The sequence below is a fragment of the Rhinopithecus bieti genome, unplaced genomic scaffold (genome assembly GCF_001698545.2).
Source record: "Rhinopithecus bieti isolate Rb0 unplaced genomic scaffold, ASM169854v2 scaffold_36840, whole genome shotgun sequence".
Classification (NCBI taxonomy): Eukaryota; Metazoa; Chordata; class Mammalia; order Primates; family Cercopithecidae; genus Rhinopithecus; species Rhinopithecus bieti.
In genome coordinates this window covers 584218-606595 of record NW_016816502.1, presented here as the reverse complement: position 1 = coordinate 606595, position 22378 = coordinate 584218, and the positions used below count along the sequence as shown (strand labels likewise).

General features: G+C 36.6%; 1 protein-coding gene across 1 annotated transcript in view; it reads right to left on the bottom strand.

Annotated features, from left to right (window-relative positions):
* WDPCP (WD repeat containing planar cell polarity effector) overlaps positions 1-22378 on the bottom strand; it is a 202988-nt gene that overhangs the window by 45145 nt on the left and 135465 nt on the right. The window contains exons 8-10 of the mRNA XM_017854918.1: positions 12307-12421; positions 9961-10094; positions 6288-6479 (exon numbers count right to left, since the gene is read on the bottom strand). Of these exons, the coding sequence (XP_017710407.1) occupies positions 6288-6479; positions 9961-10094; positions 12307-12421 (441 nt within the window). The remainder of the gene's footprint in view (positions 1-6287; positions 6480-9960; positions 10095-12306; positions 12422-22378) is intronic.

The window sequence follows — 22378 nt, the reverse complement described above, 5'->3', positions numbered from 1 at the left end:
TCCTACCAACCAAAAGAGCCCTGGACCAGATGGATTCACAGCCAAATTCTACCAGACGTAAAAGAAGAACTGCTACCAATCCTACTGAAACTATTCAAAAAAAAAAAAAAAAAATCGAGGAGGAGGGACTCCTCCCTAACTCATTCCATGAAGCCAGCATCATCCCGATACCAAAATCTGGCAGAGACACAACAAAAAAAGAAAACTTCAGGCCAATATCCCTAATGAACATAGATGTAAAAATCTTCAACAAAACCCTAGCAAACCAAATCCAGCAGCACATCAAAAAGTTAATTCACCACAATCAAGTGGGTTTTATCCATGGGATGCAAGGTTGGTTCAACATACACAAATCAATAAATGTGATTTATCACATAAATAGAACTAAAGACAAAAACCACACGATTATATCAATAGATGCAGAAAAGGCTTCCGGTAAAATCCAACATCCTTTGACAACCCCCAACAAAATAGGTGTCGAGGAACATACGTCAACATAATAAAAGCCATCTATTTCAAACCCACAGCCAACATCATACTGAATGAGCAAAAGTTGGGAGCATTCTCCTTGAAAACTGGGACAAGACAAGGATGCCCACTCTCACCATTCCTATTCAATATAGTACTGGAAGTCCTTGCCAGGGTAATCATGCAAGATTTTTCTACACCAATAATGTCCAAATCAAGAATGCAATCCCATTCACAATAGCCACAAAAAGAATAAAATGCCTAGGAAGAGAGCTAACTAGGGAGGTAAAAGATATCTGCAATAAGAACTACAAAATACTGTTGAAAGAAATCAGAGACAACACAAATAAATGGAAAAACATTCCATGCTCAGAAATTGGAAGAATCATTCTTGTTAAAATGGCCATAATTCCCAAAGCAACCTAGAGATGGAACAGAATAGAGAACCCAGAAAAAAAGTCACACACCTACAACCATCTTGATCTTCAACAAACTTGAAAAAAATAAGCAATGGGGAAAATACTCTCTATTCAATAAATAGTGTTAGGATAGCTGGCTATTCATGTGCAGAAGAATGAAACTGGAACCCTACCTATCAGCAGAAATAAAAATTAATTCATGATTAAATTAAATTAAACAGAAATTAATTCATTTTAAAAACTTAAATGTAAGACCTCAAACTATAAATATACGACAAGGAAACCTAGGAAAATACCCTTCTCAATATCAGTCTTAGCAAAGAATTTATGGTAAAGTCCTCAAAAGCAAATGCAAGAAAAACACAAATTAAGTGGGGCCTAATTAAACTAAAGAGCTTCTACACAGCAAGAGAAACTATAAAAAGAGTAAACAGACAACCTACAGAATGAGAGAAAATATTTGTAAACTGTGCATCCAACAAAGGTCTAATACATACTATCTATAAGGAACATAAACAAATCAAAAAGCAAAAAACCACCTCTATAAAAAGTAGGCAAAGGAAATGAATTTCTCAAAAGACATACAAATCACCAACAAACATATGAAAGAATGCTCATGATCACTAATCATCAGAGAAATGGAAATCAAAACCAAAATGAGATACCATCTAACACCAGTTAGAATAGCTTTCATTAAAAAGTCAAAAAATACCAGAAATTGGTGACGCTGCAGAAAAAAGGGGATACTTACACACTGTTGGTGGGTATGTAAATTAGTCCAGCCACTGTGGAGTGCAGTCTGGAAATTTCTCAAAGAACTAAGAGTTGAACTACCATTCGACCCAGCCATCCTATTACTGGGTATACACCGAAAAGAAAATAAATCATTCTACCAAAAGGACATATGCAACTGTAAATTCATTGCAGTGCTATTCACAATAGCAAAATCATGGAATCCACCCAGGTGCCCATCGAATGGTGGACTGTCTAAAGAAAATGTGATATACACACACATACACACACACACACACCATGAAATACAATGCAGCCATAAAAAAGAACGAAAGTCTGTCCTTTGCAGCAACAGGGATACAGCTGGAGGCCATTATCCTAAGTGAATTAATGCAGGGACAGAAAAGTAAATACAACAGTTCTCACTTATAAGTGGGAGCTAAACACTGGTTATACACGGACATAAAGAGGGGAACAATACACAGTGGGGACTAATAGAGCAGGGAAAGAGGGAGGAGGACAAGGACTAAAAACTACCTACTGGGTACTATGCTCAGTACCTGGGTGATGGTTTCAATCATACCCCAAAACACAACCACCTGCAATATACCTTTGTAACAAGCCTGCACAAGTACCTCCCAATTCTAAAATAAGTTGAAAAATAAAACAAAAAGAGTATGTGGAAATTCAAATGAAAACAACTACCATGTTATATGTGATAATCTACATATAGAACATTAAGATATATTAATATTTTAAATGAATTTACTGATAAAATTTTTTTCTGTACTATTTACTGTATATTTTTCAAAAGAAGTTTTTCTTAAACTACATAATTCTCTCTGTTGTGTTCTTCTAATTAAGATATGGACTGCTGGGCTGGGCACAGTGGCTCACACCTGTAATCCCAGCACTTTGGGAGGCCGAGGCAGGCAGATCACGAGGTCAAGATATCGAGACCATCCTGGCCAACATGTTGAAACCCTGCCTCTACTAAAAATACAAAAATTAGCTGGGTGTGGTGGTGCATTCCTGTAGTCTCAGCTACTTGGGAGGCTGAGGCAGGATAATCACTTGAACCTGGGAGGCAGAGATTGCAGCGAGCCAAGATCTTGAAATCCAGCCTGGAGACAAAGCGAGACTCATCTTAAAAAAAAAAAAAGATATGGACTGTTGCTTAGAGTTCTGTGGTGTGAAATTAGACCAGCAGTTTTCTAATATCCATAAAATAATTTTAAAATGTTTCTCCTCTGAAAGTCACATAATTCAGTCACGGAGAGTGTATTTCTGTGTTTCCTTTGTTTGTTTTGTTTTGTTTTGTTTTTAGCTGCTTGGTAAGCCAATTTTCTACTTAGAATCTACTGTTAAAACTCTCATTTGGTTCAGTATATGGGCTTTATCCTTTTCATGGTCTGTTATGTAAAAAAGATGGCTTAGAAACATTTTTTAAGTTTGCTGTATAGCAGTGTTTCTCAACTTGGATGCACATGAGAATCGCCTAGGGAACCCATAAAAGATACTGATACTCCCTCCCCTCCAGAGATTCTGATGTAACTGCTCTGGGTGGGCCTCTTTTAAAAGCCCTGTAGGTGATTTTAATGTGTTGTCAAAGCTAGGAACTACTGCTCTAGGATCCTGCCATTGTCCAAATAAAAGCTATTATCTTTTCTGATTGAACCTAGATGAAAATGCTTTTAAAATTCTATAGTTCAATAGATCCAATGATTAAATTTCTTCTCTACAAGGCTGCTAATTTTTTAGTTTGAATTTTAGGATTTAAGAGCATATTCTATTTTTATTCTGATGATTAGTCCAAGAAGTCCCTTGGCTGCTACTGAAAAAAAAAAATTAAAGGAATATGCCTGAATACTACTTTAATAAACTGGTACTTTCGGTTCCTGATATTCTAAAAAAAAATCTCTACTTCATATTTAAAGATTATGGCTTCACACACACAGAAGAAAACAATTAGTGCCCTAGACATTTCTTCTACAAGATTATACTTTTGCATAATGAATTTCACATGAAGCTCTAAAAAAGAAATCTTTACAAATTTTACCAGTAGATAGAATAACTGAAAGGGCCAATTCCTAAAACAAAAGCTCTTGACAAAAAATGAATTATATATCTTAATAAGATCAAAAGGGAGGAAATTATACAATCAGTGGTGAATAAAGAATCATGTACAAATTTGCATACAACTTTATGAAAAAATATTCAAATACATAAAATGAATAATTTTCTAGAAACACCAATTATGGAAACAAAAGGAAAAAAAACCCTTTAAAATGGAATCAATAACAAAAAAAATCTACCCTCCTTGAAAGATATCACACCCAGGAAGTTTTACAGGTAAGTTTTACCAAACTTTCAAGTATCAATTCCTTTTGGTACTGTTACAGAGACGAGAAAAGGAAAAAGCTAGCCAGATTGTTCCACAGAGCTAGTAAAACTTTGATATCAACTCTAGAAAGGTTAGATAATAAAGGATAATAAAAAAAGTAAAACTGTGTGCCAAGCTCATATTGAAGCACATTGGGAAGCCTCTTCAATTTTCTCTACTTAACATCTAAGTAGAATTGATCACCACTTTTCATTGGGTCCCACTATAGCTTACACATACTCTACCCACAGCACCATTAACACTTTAATGCACTTACACATTTTCATATTTGTCTCTTACTGGCAGACACTAAGATCCTTGAAGGCAGGGACAGTTTCTTATTCATATCCCCTAGTATGAAATACAGTGCTTACCCCATGGTCATGTTCAGTAATTGCTAAATGATATGGCTATTTCAAGTAGAAATACCATTAATGTGCACATGCAGAGGTAGGAAATAATGAGTCAGCAAGTAAATTCATTTGACTAAGACATGGAAGGAAACAACACTGGAAAGGTAGGCCAAGCTCAATCAGGGTAGGTTTTTTAGTGCTGAGGCTGAGTTTGGTTTTAGCATCTACAGAAGAATTTTGGGCAGGCAATGTCTAAATCAGATCTGTGCTTCGGGATCCATAGAAGCACTTTTTAGAGCTGTAAAAGACCTAGAGGTGACCTATCTGAATTAAATCTATTGTTTTAAAAGTAAGAAAACTAAAGTCAGACAGGGTAGGTGATCTACTCAGCCACAGAACACAGAATTAGCTAGAAGCAGGCAGAAGTTTAGAGGCAGTAAACTTGATTAAGGTGACATAGTTAGTATATGGTGCAATCAACAGGCAACCCCAAGTTTGTTGAACAAAGTCCAAAGTCCATGATCTAGATGACACCAGGCAATGAGGTATGTAGACTATGTATATCCTTTTAGGACAGTCCTAATTTCATATAAGGACTCATTTCAAAGAAAAGTAATTTGTAAAATATATAACTAAAAGCTAATTTAATTATTTTTACTTTTATTATAAGACACCCATTTAATTGAATTCTAATTATCTTAATTACATTAAGTCATTTTAACAAAGTCTTTTACTCAATGAACTTCTGAACTCAAGATCAAGAAAATACTGGTCATGAACAGGAAGTGAGTAGGAATACAGCACTTATTTAGCCTCATAAAATCCACACCTTTATCACTACAAGTGATTTTAGTCACTGTAACAGAATTAGAAAAGTTCTAGAAAAAGGAAACTAAAAAATCTATAGGTGATTAAGAGGATTTTTACAGAAGACATATATACATACATACATATATATATATTACACATCAAATTTTAGGACTCTTCGGTCTTAAAAAGACAGCCTGAAAGTTTATAAAACCCGGAGAGGTACGTAGGGATAGAGAAAACTTAAACTTACTCATCTTATCTCAAATGCTGACTCTGGGAAATACTCCTTAAAAGTCTAAAAGATAATTGATTTAGAGGCAAATACAGGAACATACTATTTTACCTACATAAGAAGAGTGGGGGAGAGGGAGCTTGTTTTTTACAGTTATAATACAGCAAAAACAGAGAATTTTGTAACCAAAGTACTAGTACAAACTGAAAATACACATAGGTTCACATATATGAATGAATGATCAAACCATTATCATGAATTGATAGAGGATACTGTCCTCACCTTATAATCTATAGCTCTCCTTACATATCCTTGCCCCAAATGTGGTCTGGCACGACAGGGACTTACACAGTATAGACATTTAACTAATGTTTGTTAATTGACAGAGGTTTGAAGAGAGTAAGTGGTAATAAAAGCTTTCACAGGCATGATATCATGAGTAAACAGTAACAATAGAACTAATAATGATAATAACAAGAGTCATAATAGTGAACAGTGAATCAGGGCTTACTATATATTGATATTGCCCTAAATGCATGTATTAACTCATTTATCATCACTAACCATATTTTTCAAATAATGAAACTATAGCACATACAAATTAGTAACTTGGGCAAGGACAGGAAGTTACATAGTGGCAGAGCTAGCATTTGAACCTGGAAGCCTAGACTCTTAATTACTATACTATTCTAGCCAGCCCTCGAATTGTCTGGGTATCTTCTAGATACGATACTTTTTAGGATCTCATTTCATATGTAATTTCCTTTTTTGAATATTTGAAAAAACAAATTATAGGTAAAAAATAATTCACATTTATTTCAGAATAGAAAATCTAATAATCCTATTTTATTTACACTTTATTAAAATGTACATATTTGTTTTAGATTTACCTCTAGTCTTCCTTGAGCATAACCCAGGAGGAGTAGATTGGCTCTGTCCTTCTCAGAAGAAATGGGGGCCCAAGGCCAAGCATCATCATTGACCAGTGGCCACCAGCAAACAACTCTATCATGAACACAGTTGATAGCTAGATGTCGCTCTGTTGTCTTGTTTATTGGGCCAGGTATTTCATAATAGAAAATCTAATGATTAAAAAAAAAAGCATACATGAAACATTTCTTTAAAAGATGCAAAATCCTCAAGTATTACAAAAATTAAAGCATCTGGAAATGTAGTTACATGCAAGTAAATATGCATGTTAAACATGTGCTTAAGAAGGTGTCAGAATTTACCAAATTCTTCTGACACATATATAAAAAAGACATATGTTCAAAATTCTCCCCATTTTTAGCAAAGGAAGGAAAAGAAGAAATGTGAGTTAGGAAGGAATTGAATGTAGCAATTTCAATCAATACCAAAATGTACAGTCATGGTTGCTTGACAGCATCGACCTACACATAGGATTTAGGACCAGCTGTATAAAATGACAAGTTCAGTACTGCTGACCAAGAGTGTCTCACTACTGTTTAAGACATAACATGTTAACAATGACTGACAACAAAAAAAGGAAAAACAACTTGAGGCAAATATCTCTTTAAAGAATATATGCGACATATACACATATATTCTGCATAAAAGGGATAAGCCATAGCATCATGCATAAAAGTTTATGCAGCTTCTGAGAATTATGCTTCTCTTTCTTAGGCAGGATTTGTATAATTTATTATTCAAACTATGTTATTTTGGAACATGGTTATTTGAAAACATAAGCACGGCACCATCTGTGTGACACATGCCAAGGAAATATAGATTGCACCGTATTTCTGCTTAAGGAATTAATGGAAGGTTGATAGCTTGGAAGAAAAAAAAAAAACTATCTTGCCATTGCTGGTCAGCAATAATCGAACCACTTTCTGGGGATTAAGCGCATGGCTAAGCCTACTGGACCAGACACTAGCAAAGGGCAGGGGGTCTTCTTATCAGAGAAATGCTTCTGGAGCCAGTCTCACTACATGACAGATTGCTTTCATATTCCTGTCTGCAAGGCAACAAAGGATGGCAGTAATGCGATAATGCCAGAGTGCAATGGGTGTTAAGAACCCGTTGCATTTATGTATTGTATTTAGTAAATAATCAGGCTCATCCAAATTGTGATCTCACCACTCAACCAAGGCCATTAAAACCAAGGTTAATGCTTTAATAATCCTCTGCTATTTTTTTTCAAGATGGTCAAAAGGAACCCTTTTCTATTTGCATGGCCATAATATTATTGACCTCTTCATCCTCTGAATGCACATCAAAAGGAACCGAAATCAAAGTAATTACCAGTGTTGTTCTCTCACGGTAAACATTTAACTCCTCGCAGTGTCCCTTCACTTTAAATAAATTGAATCGGATTTTTCAGATGTAGACAGGAAAACTTGTTAAAGGTCAATAGTTTAAGGATGTTTACCCTGCAATTTTCTTTGCCAAAATTATGTCAATCTGAAAGAATTAAACTATGGTACAGCTGTAAAGAAAAGCAAAAGTACAATACTCTATACCACTTCCTTGTTTTAAAATCCAAATGGGCAATGACAGACAACACAGATGTACTTTATACTATTAAGTATAATTTCTTATATTTAAGCTCTCAATATCATTGTTTTAAGTCTTCTTATTTGAGATAAATACCACAATGAAATTGCTAAGTACTTAAAAATACATATACATTATTTTGACATCTGATTTGCCGCATAAGTATGTTACCTATGAATTTCTAGATGACGAAATTGAGTTACAATGAGTGACTGACATTTTTAGTTGTCACATAATGCAAATCACTTACGTTATGAAATGTTAGGATATTTCATGTTTCCTATGAGTTTAATATTATCAGTACTCTGTCATGATGACCAAGAGGGAATGTAAAATAAACAAATTTCTTAAAATATCCTTCCAATGGACAAATAGCAGATTTGACCAAATATTAAAATATATTTTAAAATATTAAACCAGGAAATGAAATTAATGAGCTTTCCAAAGGGAAACAGATTACTTCTCTAATGTATAGAAATGACATGGAGTGCCAATGTTCCTATTTTCCTAAATCCAAAGGCATATTCAAATAAGCAAGTAAGTAATTCCCTTACTTAAGGTTTAAGGACCCAAATGCTAGATCTGTTTTCCACATCTTTTCATAAGAAAAGATGACATCTTTACAGTTTCTCTCTGTTCTCAGGTAGCTACTACTCTTCAGTTGAGAAGATTTTATCAAGCTATCACCCCTAAGATAAAGAAACTAGTCATCCAAAATTTTATATACAGTTACTTTAAATGGTTTGAGTTAATGCACACTAGTGCATTTTAAAGACCGATCAATTTTAGTAAGTAAACAGTATTTCAAGTAAATCTGGAGTTAGCCGTTCTAGAACTAACATCCTTTTAAGAATGCTAATACTATTTTTGTTTTGGCTAACCACATATAATAGGTAGCACTAATTGCCAGTTTTAAAAAATCTATATTAAGGTTTTACAGAAGTTTCACAAAGCTGGCAAACAAAACTAGATGGTAGTTTATTACCACAATGAAAACTCATTTATTTTATTCTACATTAAAAATCTTTTTTTCAGAATAAATGTTTCTACTAAATAAAACTAAATCCTCCCACACTACCACCATCTCATTCATAAGTAATAATCCCAAAAGGCAAAGGGTTAGGTTAAATACTAGTTTGCCAAAAACACACACACATCTCAAGCTACAGAGCTAGCTTCTCAAACTCTTTGCTCTTGCTGTAGATGCTCCAGGTATGGCATAAGTGTGCATCTTTTTTAAGGAAGCTGTGTATCAGCTCTGTTCCCAGTGAACAGTGAACTGTCTCAAATCCACATCACAGAGGTTGGATCAATCTTGCAAACACAAGTCACTGCTGAAAAGAGGCCTTGAACTGAAACAGCCTGGAAAATGTATTAGATACTCATCCTAGCAGAGAATATGCCTTCCCAGCAGTTAAAATGTAATGTGGCAAAACTGAAACACATCACTTAAAATAAGAATTCTGCCTTAACAGATGTAAAGCCCCTGATACAGGAAGGAAACAAATTACCAGGAGTTAGTGAAGGGAGAGATACTAACACATGAAGGAGATTTCTTTTTGCATTTTGTCCAGTTATAGTTGGAAGGGGAGGGTTCTTCCCCCTCCTTATTTATTACACTTTTCTATTAACCTTTGAAAGTGCCTTCTTCTTTCTTTCTTTTCTTGTGAAGTGGAAACCGGAGCAGCTATCCTACCCTAGAAAGATGATATGGGGTCTTAGGGGAAAATGAGAATGGTATATATACTACCACTAGCACGAAAACCATTTTCAAAGTGTAACTTGCCTCTATTATCTGTCTTTGACGTCTATAAATACTATATAAATTGCTCCAAACATGCCACTGTTAGACATCCCCCTATAGTGAGAGTATAAAAGAAAACTTAGAATGGCCACTGTTTGCAGTTAATTAAGCTTAATCCTGTAATATTTCCAGTGTTTCTGAAATCCAGAATGTTTAAGAATAATGAGCAGCATACCAACTTATGAGATACTTTCATATACCTTAATAATTAATAATATGACTACATAAATCAAAATATCTACCTTATAATCCAAGGCTGAGAGTTTTTCCAGTCTTTTGTTTACATCAGAAGAATCCATCTTCTTGGTAAACTGAATAAAACATAGCTTGTTTTGTGCCAAAAATGATAAGATGATAAAACTGTCTGTGAGAAGAGCTAAAAACCATAATTAGATAATACCAAGTTAGAATAAAATAATGGATAGATTTTCCCACTGAAATGTTACAAAAGCTATTTTCAAACATACATATTAATTGAAATCACTAAAGTCTCCTGATTATAGCATTTTATAAAAATATTAAAGATATTAGGAATAAACAATAATTATCAATCTAATCATGTATGTTTTTTTTTCTATGACTATTTCTATATACACTGATGTTTGGGGACCACCACCGGATGAGATGTATTTAGAACCAGGGCTATAAAGGTATTTTTAAAAAACTATTTCACACCTGAATGTAGAGATGAAAACATTCCATTTTATTCGTGCTAAGACTTTAATCCTATGTTTATATGATAGAAACCATCTGAGGATAAAGTGGATTTATTAGGGGATACTGATCAGTGTTCTCAACCAGTCTCTTTATTTAAAAAATTTTCATCAATGAGTCTTCTTTTAGGGGTATACAAGCTGGATGAAATAAAGCATATTATACCAAATATGTACATTACATAAATTAATATTTAATAATGAAAATTAGCAATTTCTACAGCTTTGTCATTAAGCACACAAGTAGGTAAATAACTAATATTTGTGGATTATATAAAGGGCTATTGATGTTACATAAAATTATTGATAAAAACATGTTACAGGAATTTGAGAAATGCTTTGCATTGTTCCTAGTATAAAGAAATTATTACATGTTTTATACATTTTCCTTTACTTTCACACCCCTGACCATGCAAACAGTGACCAAAAGTGGATCTACACAATTACAAGAGAATCTGGAGAACTGCCAAGAAATCACATTGTTACCATGTTCCCATGAGAGTGTATTATTTTGGGTACAAATAAAAGAAATATGTGAAAAGGGATAACTCAAAGACACAAATTATGCTGAAAAGTCTCCTTTTATTTCTCATTGAGGAGCATCAATATAACAAAATCATCACAGCCAGTATTTTATTTGCAGTACCAACGAAGGGGTCAATAATTAGACATATGAAAATGGAACCTCTTCTACAGGGAAGCTTCCTCAGCACCTTACTCCTGTAAGGAAGGGGAAATGGCATGCTTACAATCCTACCCCCAGCTTATTACTATCAGTAATGTTGCTAATTATGGCCATCCTGCAGAGTTCTTTTCTTCAAGATGACGTGATTGTGTCTGATTTATTCAGAGGTAGCTAGTGAGAGAACACAGCAGACGGACGATTTCTTTATTCTCACCTCTGTCCTTTCCACTAGGACACACTTCCTTTGATTACTAAATTTAAGATACTGACCATTTTCAATCTATCGTGATAATACAATGTTTCTCAACCTTTTTACCTTGGAAAAAAAGAATATAATCTTTAAAAATTCAGGAGTCAGCACAGTATAGTGAAAAGAAAATGGGCTTCGCAGCCAGAACCTGTATTCAAATCTCATCTCAGTCACTTTCTAGCTATATGACTCTGGACATGTTCCTTAGTAGCTCAGCTTCAGTTTCCTTATGTGTAAAAATGAAAAAAACTATACCTTATACAATTGTTTTCTTGTATTAAATAGGTAGGTTAGGAACCCAGCATATAGAGCCTTTTGGCTCAGTAAATACCAGTATCCTTCCTATTCAATAACTGGCTTAATATCTTTTTCTTATGTGCTTTGTACCAATTACAGACTGATTGTGATATCACTTAAAAGGACCTGATTATCCAGTATATTAGGCATTGATCTTTACTATTTAGAAAATATAGCCCAAAATCTCTCAAAAGTTAGTATTCATAAGATTTTAGTAACAAAGAATCTTCCTATGAGAGCCAAAGCATCAACTGTTTACTGGTGGCTGTGTTGGTATATTTGTGTTATTTATTCAAAATTCATCTGGAAATGAAATATATATTTGAAGTACCAGTTCTAGAGAACTAACTTTGAAAGAATGAAAACAAAACCCTATTCTGAAAACAATCCTCACTTCTTTTAAGGAAAAAGTAAAAAACAACTCAGAACATAAGCTTAACACTTGACAAGAAGAAAAAAAACTTTGATATTAAATATTAGTCAAAACTTATATTGGTCCCAGGGGGTGTAAGTATGCTATTACAAGCAATTACTTGTTTTGTTTGCAAGTCCCCGGTGGTAATAATTAGTCTACCTGTTGACATACTATTTCTCCTGCCCCACTGTTAATGTAGGCAATTGATTTGCACATGGGGGTAATTACCATCACTGATGGTGTCTGAGATGAGCTTCCCCACCAGGCTTCTGTCAATCACCACTTTCTCCAGCTGCAGCCCAGAAAGGCTTAGAGACACCAGCACACCTGAACCAAAGAGGAGCTAAAACCAGGTAAGCGGGGGAGATGAGAAGGAAGACATGCTGTGATTTAGAATCTTTAAAAAACCTCTCTCCAAATGTACAACTTATACAGATATTTTACACATGCGTCTACACTATGAAATTATAAAGAATTTTCTTCACTGAAAAACAATTATTGACATTGTGGTAAAAAGAGAAAGGTGGCTAAAAGATGCAACACAATAAGTGCACTGATTAAAGCTACATGGAGACACCTAATTTAGTCCATGTTTATTAGAAATCTAATCTTCTAAATACTTAGAAAGCACATAAGCTGAAATAACTGCTTTGTTTTGGATTCAGAAAATGTAATGTATTCTATTGAGATATTTTGAAAAATTACTATTATAAAACATTTCTTGAGGTTTGAATAGTCATTGCTACACATTAAATATAGAAGATATGCCACTATTACAATATAAACAGCTAATGTTATGCATTTATTTGGAAGTTAAACACTACTTCTAAAAATAAAGATCTTGTCAGTCTAAAATATTAAAATACATGTAAATCAAAGCAATTAAGTAAAATGTTAAATTTTTAAAATCATAAACAAATACATATCAGAAACAATTTCACAAGGAGAGATAAAGGAATATAGTAGAGCATCCAGGCTTTATCAATATCAGTGTTCACAAAACCACACAACAAAAGATGACTGGATATCACCATTATAATTTTATACTGCTCCTTTCTATTTGTGGCAGCATAATTCATTCATCTCCAAATGTTTAAAACTTCTGAAAGGACTATGCATATGCGTATGCTTGTTATCTATGAGATTATGAAATATCAACATTGGAAGAAATTGTTTCACCTTCAAGGCAACAGACTCAAAGCTGATGAATCATGGAATAACATATGGTATAAGAAGAAAAAAACCAATTGTCAGTAAACTAATCACAAACATGCTAGCCAAATTCAAAGACAACTTTGATTTTAAACAAAACAGGGGAATCCCCCACCCACCTAGGCATCATGTCCCAGCTAGAGAGGATGATTCTGTGTTGAGACATATTTGGACATGTGTGAAAGATAAGCAGCATGAGGGACCAGGGTAATATAAAGACAGACCACCATTCCTCACTGCCTAACAGATTCCAGGCACATGATTCAGAAAAGAAACTGAAGAATCACTTTGCATTTCTGTTAGAACTCTTGTCCTAGTCACCAGAAAACTAACCTTTATTTGACTTAACAGATTATTCCATTTTGCATTAATACCTCTACAGGGGCAGAGAGTGGGGGGAAGGGTACTTAATCATCTTTGTGGGTCTTGGAGACTACTAAGAGAAGGCACATTTGTTTTAAGAAATTTACAACGCTTCACAAATTAATATCTACTGAATTACACCCAGCCCTACCACATACCTTAATGGCTAATAGTGATATTTCCCTTTTGAAGAATCCCCCCATAACAACACAGCATGTGGTCTTAACTCCCCAAATTCATTCTCAGACAGGCAACTTTAGGCACATCTTTCATATCTACTTCTCCCCCTTCCACCTTTATTCAAAACATCTCTAAAATCTATCCTTTTCTATTTATTTTTATCTACTAAAGCTTTACACCTATACTCTTAAGCACTTCTTTTCCTAATTACTCATTGACTACCAGCTCCTTATGTATGTTGGCTTGGCCACATTTATCTTTGTAGTGTCAGGAATACAGCAGGTACTCAACAAATGTTTGGAGAAAGAATCACAACTAACTCAATGGAACATCAGATAATTCAGAGTTACAAAAAAAAAAAAAAAAAAACTTGGTCTAATTTTCCATTTCCATATGACATGGATGTTCCTTCTGCAGCATCCCTTCAAGCATCTAGCCCATGCTTGAATATTGCCAGTGATCAGGAGCTCACTACTTCACAGGAAAACTGTTCTACCATGGGTCAGTTGTAATCAACTTAAAGAACCTTCATTCATTTTTTTAATTCAGCAAAACTGAATATTCATTATATGGCAAGCATTAAATTAAAGGGCTCAAAAAGAAATCAAATATAATTCTTAAAGTAGCTTAAATAAAGTAGGTTAACAGAAAAAGATTGAGATCAAAGCAAATAACTAATAAAGTGCCAGTTTACCAGACCTATGATAGAGATATATAGTGGGTAGACTCAGAGAACTAAAAAGGAGGTGGTGACTCTTGAGATTGAGGCTAAGGATACAACTGACTCCCTACAACTTTGACGGTCACCCCAATTATTTTCAGTAGCACCCACCTCAAATATTCAAGGATAGTAATACAGTGGTTAAGAACACAGACTCTGAAATCAGAATAAAACCAGTATTGGCTACTTGTTACTAGCTGTGTGACATTGACAGTGTAATTTAACCTCTCTGTCCTTTTATTTCCTCATCTGAAAATAAACGTGATAGTATCTACTTCATAGAATGAAGATTAAATAGCTTCTTACAAAAAAAACATTTAGAATAATGCCTAGCACATAGTATTTGCAATTATTATTATTATTCAACCATTAATTGTAGGATGCTGTCTATAGTCTCCAAATCACTGCTCCTGCCTCCAGGCATAGATTAGTTATCTAACCAACGTATGCATGCTCTTGGCTCCATGACACTCACCCCTTTGAATCCCACATCAAATAACAAATATCCTCACCACATTGTTAACCAACTCTGTCTTTTTTTTTTTTTTTGAGACGGAGTCTCGCTCTGCTGCCCAGGCTGGAGTGCAGTGGCCGGATCTCAGCTCACTGCAAGCTCCGCCTCCTGGGTTTACACCATTCTCCTGCCTCAGCCTCCCGAGTAGCTGGGACTACAGGTGCCCGCCACCTCGCCTGGCTAGTTTTTTGTATTTTTTAGTAGAGACGGGGTTTCACCATGTTAGCCAGGATGGTCTCGATCTGACCTCGTGATCCACCCGTCTCGGCCTCCCAAAGTGCTGGGATTACAGGCTTGAGCCACCGCGCCTGGCCTACCAACTCTGTCCTTTTAAAGACATTTTGTCTTTTTAAAAACCTTGTAACTCAGGTTGGACTGAATGTTAGACGTGTGACACTCAGGTGAGTTATAACTAGTAAAAAATGCAATCTTTTGTTGCCTTTTCCATTTGTTATGATTTCACAAAGATATTCTCTCCAAAATATTTGCAAGTTCCTTCAGAACTCTGGAAATTTTTCCAAGTGTCTAATTTCTTTTACCTTGTTTTCTGTTCTCACCACTGCTGTCATGAAATAACTCTCATATCCTAACAAAACTGCTTTTCTATGTATGAGCATTTGTTATAAAATTCTTTTAAAAACCCACTTTTATGGGATGAAGAAGGAAAGTACAGCCTGTGAGATGAAGTAAATGAGGGACCTGATGCCAGAAAAGATTCAGAGGGGTGAGTGTCATGGAGCCAAAAGCATGCATACATTGGTTAGATAACTGATCTATGCATGGAGGCAGGAGCAGTGATTTGGAGACTATGGATCCACTGTTGAGGTTGGACATTCCTTCACAATCCTTCTCAAAGAATAAGTGCAGCCACTTTTTCATAAATTCACTCATTTACCACTATATATATATATAGTATATCATATGAGTCAGGCACTATTCCAAGTGCTGAGAATATAGCAGTGAACAAAACAGACAATGCCCTTGCCCTGCCTGGCCTCATGGAGACTGCATTCAAGTGTGGACACAGATAATAAAACAAATAGTTTTAATATAATGTACAACAGCAATAAAAACTATAGAGCAAATTTAGGAGGGTGCTACTTGAAGCAAGATGACTAATAAAGAAATAAGCCTCTCTGAGGAAATAATATTTGAATACAGACCCAAATGAAGTAAAAGAACAAGCCACATAAATATCTGGAGAAAAGGAGTTCGAGGCAGACAGAAGAGCAATTGCAAAAACTCTGAGGTGGGAATGTTCCTAGGCTGATTGAAGAAAGCTAGGCCAGTGTGGCTGGAGGGGAGTGAGTGAAAGGGATATTCATAGAGGATGAAGACAGAGAGGCAGTCAAGGGCCAGGTTAGGTTAGACCTTGTTGATGGGAAGTCACTGAGTTTTAAGCAGCACAGAACTATAATATAATTTATGTTTGAAAGCAGGGGGTCAGGGCAAGTGAAGCAAGGAGACCATTATGAGCCTATTGCAGTGGTCAAGGTGAGAGAAGATGATGGCTTGGAACTAGAATGGTAATGCTGAAGGAAATGGTAAGTGGGCAGACTTGAGATATATTTTAAAAAGTATCTATTAGCACTTGCTGAAAAATTGAATGTGGCATATGAGAGAAAGACTCAAAGATTTTTGACCTGAGCAACAGTTTACTGTGATTGGGAATGCTACAGGAAAAGCAAATGTAGATTATGGAGAATAAAGAGTTTGATTTTGACATGTTAAGTTTAAAGTATTTATGGACATACCAGTGGAGAGATCTAGTACATAATCAGAAATGAGTCTGAACTTCATGGGGGACTACAGATGTATATTTGGGAGTCATCAACAATACAAAGGTAGTATTTAAAGCCATGGTACTGGACATGCTCTCCTTTAAAAAATGAGTGGAAAGACAGAAAGAGATCTAAGGTCTGAGCTCTGGGACATTCTAACCCAAAAGATCAGTTTAGCCCTCTTATTGAACCAAGTTTGGATACTTGAAAGATCAAGTATGTCCACCATTTCGTATCTCCAAATGCCCTATGGACTAGAGGCATCCCTGACACCAGATTTTGGAATAAGAAGGTATAAATCAATTAATCAGCTAATTAATGCAGTTTTATAAAACAGCCTATGGGGGAGCATAGAGTTGCCAAGTACTGGTGCCAAAGATACTCCTGGATATTGTAAAGGAGATAACTAGAGTTAGAAAAATATAGTCAAGGAAAGAATATTCCAGCCCAGACAGGAAAGTGCTGTTCTCACCTCTGCCTGTTTCCCCAGAGTGGTTAGTCCTTAAGACCTCCAAAATGGAAAGGGTCTATGTAAGATTTGGTAGGACAAAAAGGAAAAAGAGCACCAAGACAGTGTCCTATTCCATTGCAAGGGGTTGGAGGGAGGATTCTGGTAGCTCAGAAAATAAAAAAGAGCAGGCAGTAGTAAAGGGAGGCATCTGTGAAGCAGATCTGAACTGAAAAGGCCCGCAGGATGAAGCAATGAGAAGGCCAGTGGCATCTCCCAACATTGTCCCAATTTGAATGTTGTTTAAATGTTGTGCAGGAGATAACTGAGGCAAATAGAAACCGAAACTCTTCTTTTTCTCTAACACCCCTCCAGACAAAAAGTACCTTCCTTATTATTCCTGCTCTGACCATGTCTCTTTATGTTGCCTTTCTCATTTTCTCCTTTTCATTTTCTTCAATAAGCTCATACTGGAAAGGTAAGCTTTCTCTTTAAGAAACTCAGAAATGATTTCCACAATCTCCAGATGGCTCTTCAAATTGGCTTCTCTTAACCCTAAAGTCTACAGTACTTAGATTGAGGATTAAATTGGAAGTGAAATGGTACTTTGAGGAGAATGAGAAAATTATATCAGATGACATCCTTAATTGAAACAAAACATAAATAACATCTGAGTTTTGCTCATTCAGTAGATTAAAAAAAGAAAAACATGTGAGTGCCTCCTACATGTCAGGAGACTAAAGTGAATATAGTTAAGGATAAAAAACTTAGTTGATTTACTACAGAGAATTGACTTAAGGAGGAAAAACAAAAGAACAAGAAATAAACAGGTATTTTCCTGGATAGAGAAGTGAGGTTCCTCACTGGGGTCTCCCAGCGAGATTTCCCAAAAATTTGTATGGTGTTATTCAATATATGGAATACATACATACCTAGAAATCTGCCTGCAAAGTCTATTTCAATTTAATAAATCTAATTTTCTCACTTATTCTCATTACAAAACAAATGATGCCATATTTTAATCCCTAATGTAACTTTAAAATCCTGCTAACTATATTTGCATAAAAGAAAAGTGATCATTCCTAGAAAGTATTTATAACCATGGTCAAATTTGGTAGAACAAAAAGGAAAAAGAGCAACAAGATAGTGTCCTTTCCATTGCAAGGGGTTGGAGGGAGGCTTCTGGTAGCTCAGAAAATAAACAGCAGGCAAGGTGGTAAAGGGAGGCATCTCAAAATAAAACAAGGTCCGAAAGTAGATTTTGTATTTGTCAGTAGTTTTAAAGATCTAAAGAGTTAAAAGCAGTGGTGAGAAGTAAAGAGAAAGGCAAATCAGATAACACTTTTTTTATAGTATTTTATAATTTACAGAAGACTTTTACATACACCATAATGCATGTAAAATGCCAGTATAACTGATACAAAATAAGTATGCAAGTTTTAAAAACAATAGTAATATGGTTAATCTCATCCTCATACTAATTCCCAATCAGAAAGGTAAGGCAATAAATCAAAGGTCTCATAATTAGTGGGAAAGTAGAGACCAAGACAGGTCGATTAATGACAAATCCTATATACTCCTTCACCACTGTTGAGGAACTAATATCCTTAACTCTCACTTCTCAGTTGACTTCCATGCAATATCCCATCTGGTTTTCCTCTCTCCAGCTCTTTTCTTCATTCAAACCAGTCTCTCTCTAAACCAGGGGTCCCCAACGCCCAGGCCACTGACCAGTACCCATTTGTGGCCTGTTAGGAACCAGGCCACACAGCAGGAAGTAAGTCATGGGTGGGCAAGCATTACCGCCTGAGCTCCACCTCCTGTTAGATCAGCTGCAGCACTACATTCTCATAGGAGGCAAACCCTCCTGGGAACTGTGCATGTGAGGGATTTAGGTTTTGTGCTCCTTATGAGAATCTAATGCCTGATGATCTGAGATCTGTGAAAAAAATTGTCTTCCATGAAACCAGTCCCTGGTGCCACCAGAGGACCACTGTTCTAAACTGCTGTTCCCCAGTTCTCAACTGGGGATGATTTTGGCCACCAGGAGACATGACATCTAGCAACGTCTGGAGACACTGTACTTGTCACCACCTTTATATATATTAGCCATCTTCACAGAGCCTCTCTTTAAAAGAGTGCTTGTAAATGAGTTGCTGTGGAAGCAAAGATGTTTTCCATGTCTTCATTAGGCAGATTTGGAAACTTCTCAAATTTCAATCAACCCTCTTCTCACATAAAGAAAGGGTAATGTGATAAGCTACCCTCTCTCATGTATTATAGCCTGGTCAGATATCTCAAATGGAGTGGTGGGCAATGCACAGTTCAGGTCAGGAGTCCACAGGAAACCCACCCTGTGAGTCTCTAACCATGTTCAGGGCTATCACTTTGATGACTAATGCTACTTTTCAAGACTGAAAGTGCCCCCACAGCAAGTAATCGAGCTACCTTAGCTTGAAAGAAATAACTTGTTAGAACACCTCCTTGCCGTTGTTCTCATTCTCTGCTTACCAATCAGCCTTCTTATCTATACTTCAGTCTCTTGAATAACTCATCCATGAGGTAATGCCCCAAGGAAATGAGCAATGTCTATGATGCCAAATAAATCTCACATAGTAAATTAATAAATTGGCATTCCACGTAATAAATCAGTCACTTCTGAATTTGGCTATTGTTAATGTTGTTAGTACAAGAAAATAAATGGAGATAACATAAAAGATAGGTAAGTTTAATTAATCAGAAATTTTTTTCCCAACAGCATGATACCTTCTTGAAGGTAGGGGAGGCATTTTAAAAGTTACAGACCTACACAAGTAGCACCATTCCGTTTTACCAGGAAAAAAACAAGAGTAGTATGGGTATACATATACACATAAAGAAACTGTAGGGGAGGTTCCAAGATGGCCAAATAGGAACACCTGGAGTCTGCCACGCCCAGTGTGAGCAACGCAGAAGACAGGTGATTTCTGCATTTCAAACTGAGGTATCAGGTTCATCTCACTGGGACTTGTCAGACAGCGGGTGCAGCTCATACAGCAGGGAGGGTCATCACCAAATCCAGGAAGTGCAAGGGGTCAGGGAATTCCCTTTCCTAGCAAAGGGAAGCCTTGACAGACAATACCTGGAAAATCAGGATGCTCCCACCGTAATACTGCGCTTTTCCAACGACTTTAGCAAATGGCACACCAGGAGATTATATCCTGGGGGTGGCTCGGAGGCTCCCACGCCCATGGAGCCTCCCTCACTGCAAGCACAGCAGTCTGAGATGGAACTGCAAGGCGGCAGCGAGGCTGGGGGAGGGAAATCCATCATTGCTGAGGCTTGAGTAGGTAAAAAAAAAAAAAAAGCGGTCAGGAAGCTTAAACTGGGTGGAGCCCACCACAGCTCAAGGAGGCCTAACGGCCTCTGTAGACTCCACTTCTGGGGGCCGGGCATAGCTGAACAAAAGGCAGCAGAAACTTCTGCAGACTTAAACGTCCCTGTCTGACAACTTTTAAGAGAGTAGTGGTTTTCCCAGCACAGAGTTTAAGATCTGAGAACAGACAGACTGCCTCCTCAAGTGGGTCCCTGACATCTGAGTAGCCTAACTGGGAGACACCTCCCAGCAGGGGCTGACTGACACCTCATACAGCCGGGTGCCCCTCTGAGACAAAGCTTCCAGAGGAACGATCAGGCAGCAACATCTTCCATTGTGCAATATTTGCTGTTCTGCAGCCTCCGCTGCTGATACCCAGACAAATAGGGTCTGGAGTGGACCTCCAGCAAACTCCAACAGACCTGCAGCTGAGGGTCCTGACTGTTAGAAGGAAAACTAACAAACAGAAAGGACATCCACACCAAAACCCCATCTGTACGTCACCATCGTCAAAGACCAAAGGTAGATAAAACCACAAAGATGGGGAGAAACCAGAGCAGAAAAGCTGAAAATTCTAAAAATGGGAGTTCCTCTTCTTCTCCAAAGGAACACAGCTCCTCGCCAGCAACAGAACAAAGCTGGACGGAGAATGACTTTGACGAGTTGAGAGAAGAAGGCTTCAGACAACTGCCAATAACAAACTTCTCCGAGCTAGAGGATGTTTGAACCCATAGTAAAGAAGCTAAAACCCTTGAAAAATGATTAGATGAATGGCTAACTAGAATAAACAGTCTAAAGAAGTCCATAAATGACCTGAGGGAGCTGAAAACCATGATACGAGAACTATGTGATGCATGCACAAGCTTCAGTAGCCGATTCGATCAAGTGTAAGAAAGGGGATCAGTGATTGAAGATCAAATGAATGAAATGAAGCAAGAAGTTTAGAGAAAAAAGAATAAAAAGAAATGAACAAACCCTCCAAGAAATATGGGACTATGTGAAAAGACCAAATCTATGTTGGATTGGTATACCTGAGAGTGATGGGGAGAATGAAACCAAGTTGGAAAACACTCTTCAGGATATTATCCAGGAGAACTTCCCCAACCTAGCAAGGCAGGTCAACATTCAAATTCAGGAAATACAGAGAATGCCACAAAGATACTCCTCGAGAAGAGCAACTCCAAGACACGTAACTGTCAGATTCACCAAAGTTAAAATAAAGGAAAAAATGTTAAGGGCAGCCAGAGAGAAAGGTTGGGTTACCCACAAAGGGAATAGCGGATCTCCCTGCAGAAACTCTACACACCAGAAGAGAGTGGGCACCAATATTCAACATTCTTAAAGAAAATAATTTTCAACCCACAATTTGATATCCAGCCAAACTAAGCTTCATAAGTGAAGGAGAAATAAAATCCTTTACAGACAAACAAATGCTGAGAGACTTTGTCACCACCAGGCCTGACTTACAAGAGCTCCTGAAGGAAGCACTAAACATGCAAAGGAACAACTGGTACCAACCACTGCAAAAACATGCCAGATTGTAAAGACCATCGATGGTAGGAAGAAACTGCATCAACTACCAAGCAAAACAGCCAGCTAACAACATAATGACAGGATCAAATTCACACATTACAATATAAACCTTAAATGTAAATGGGCTAAATGCTCCAATTAAAAGACACAGGCTGGCAAATTGGATAAAGAGTCAAGACCCATCAGTGTGCTG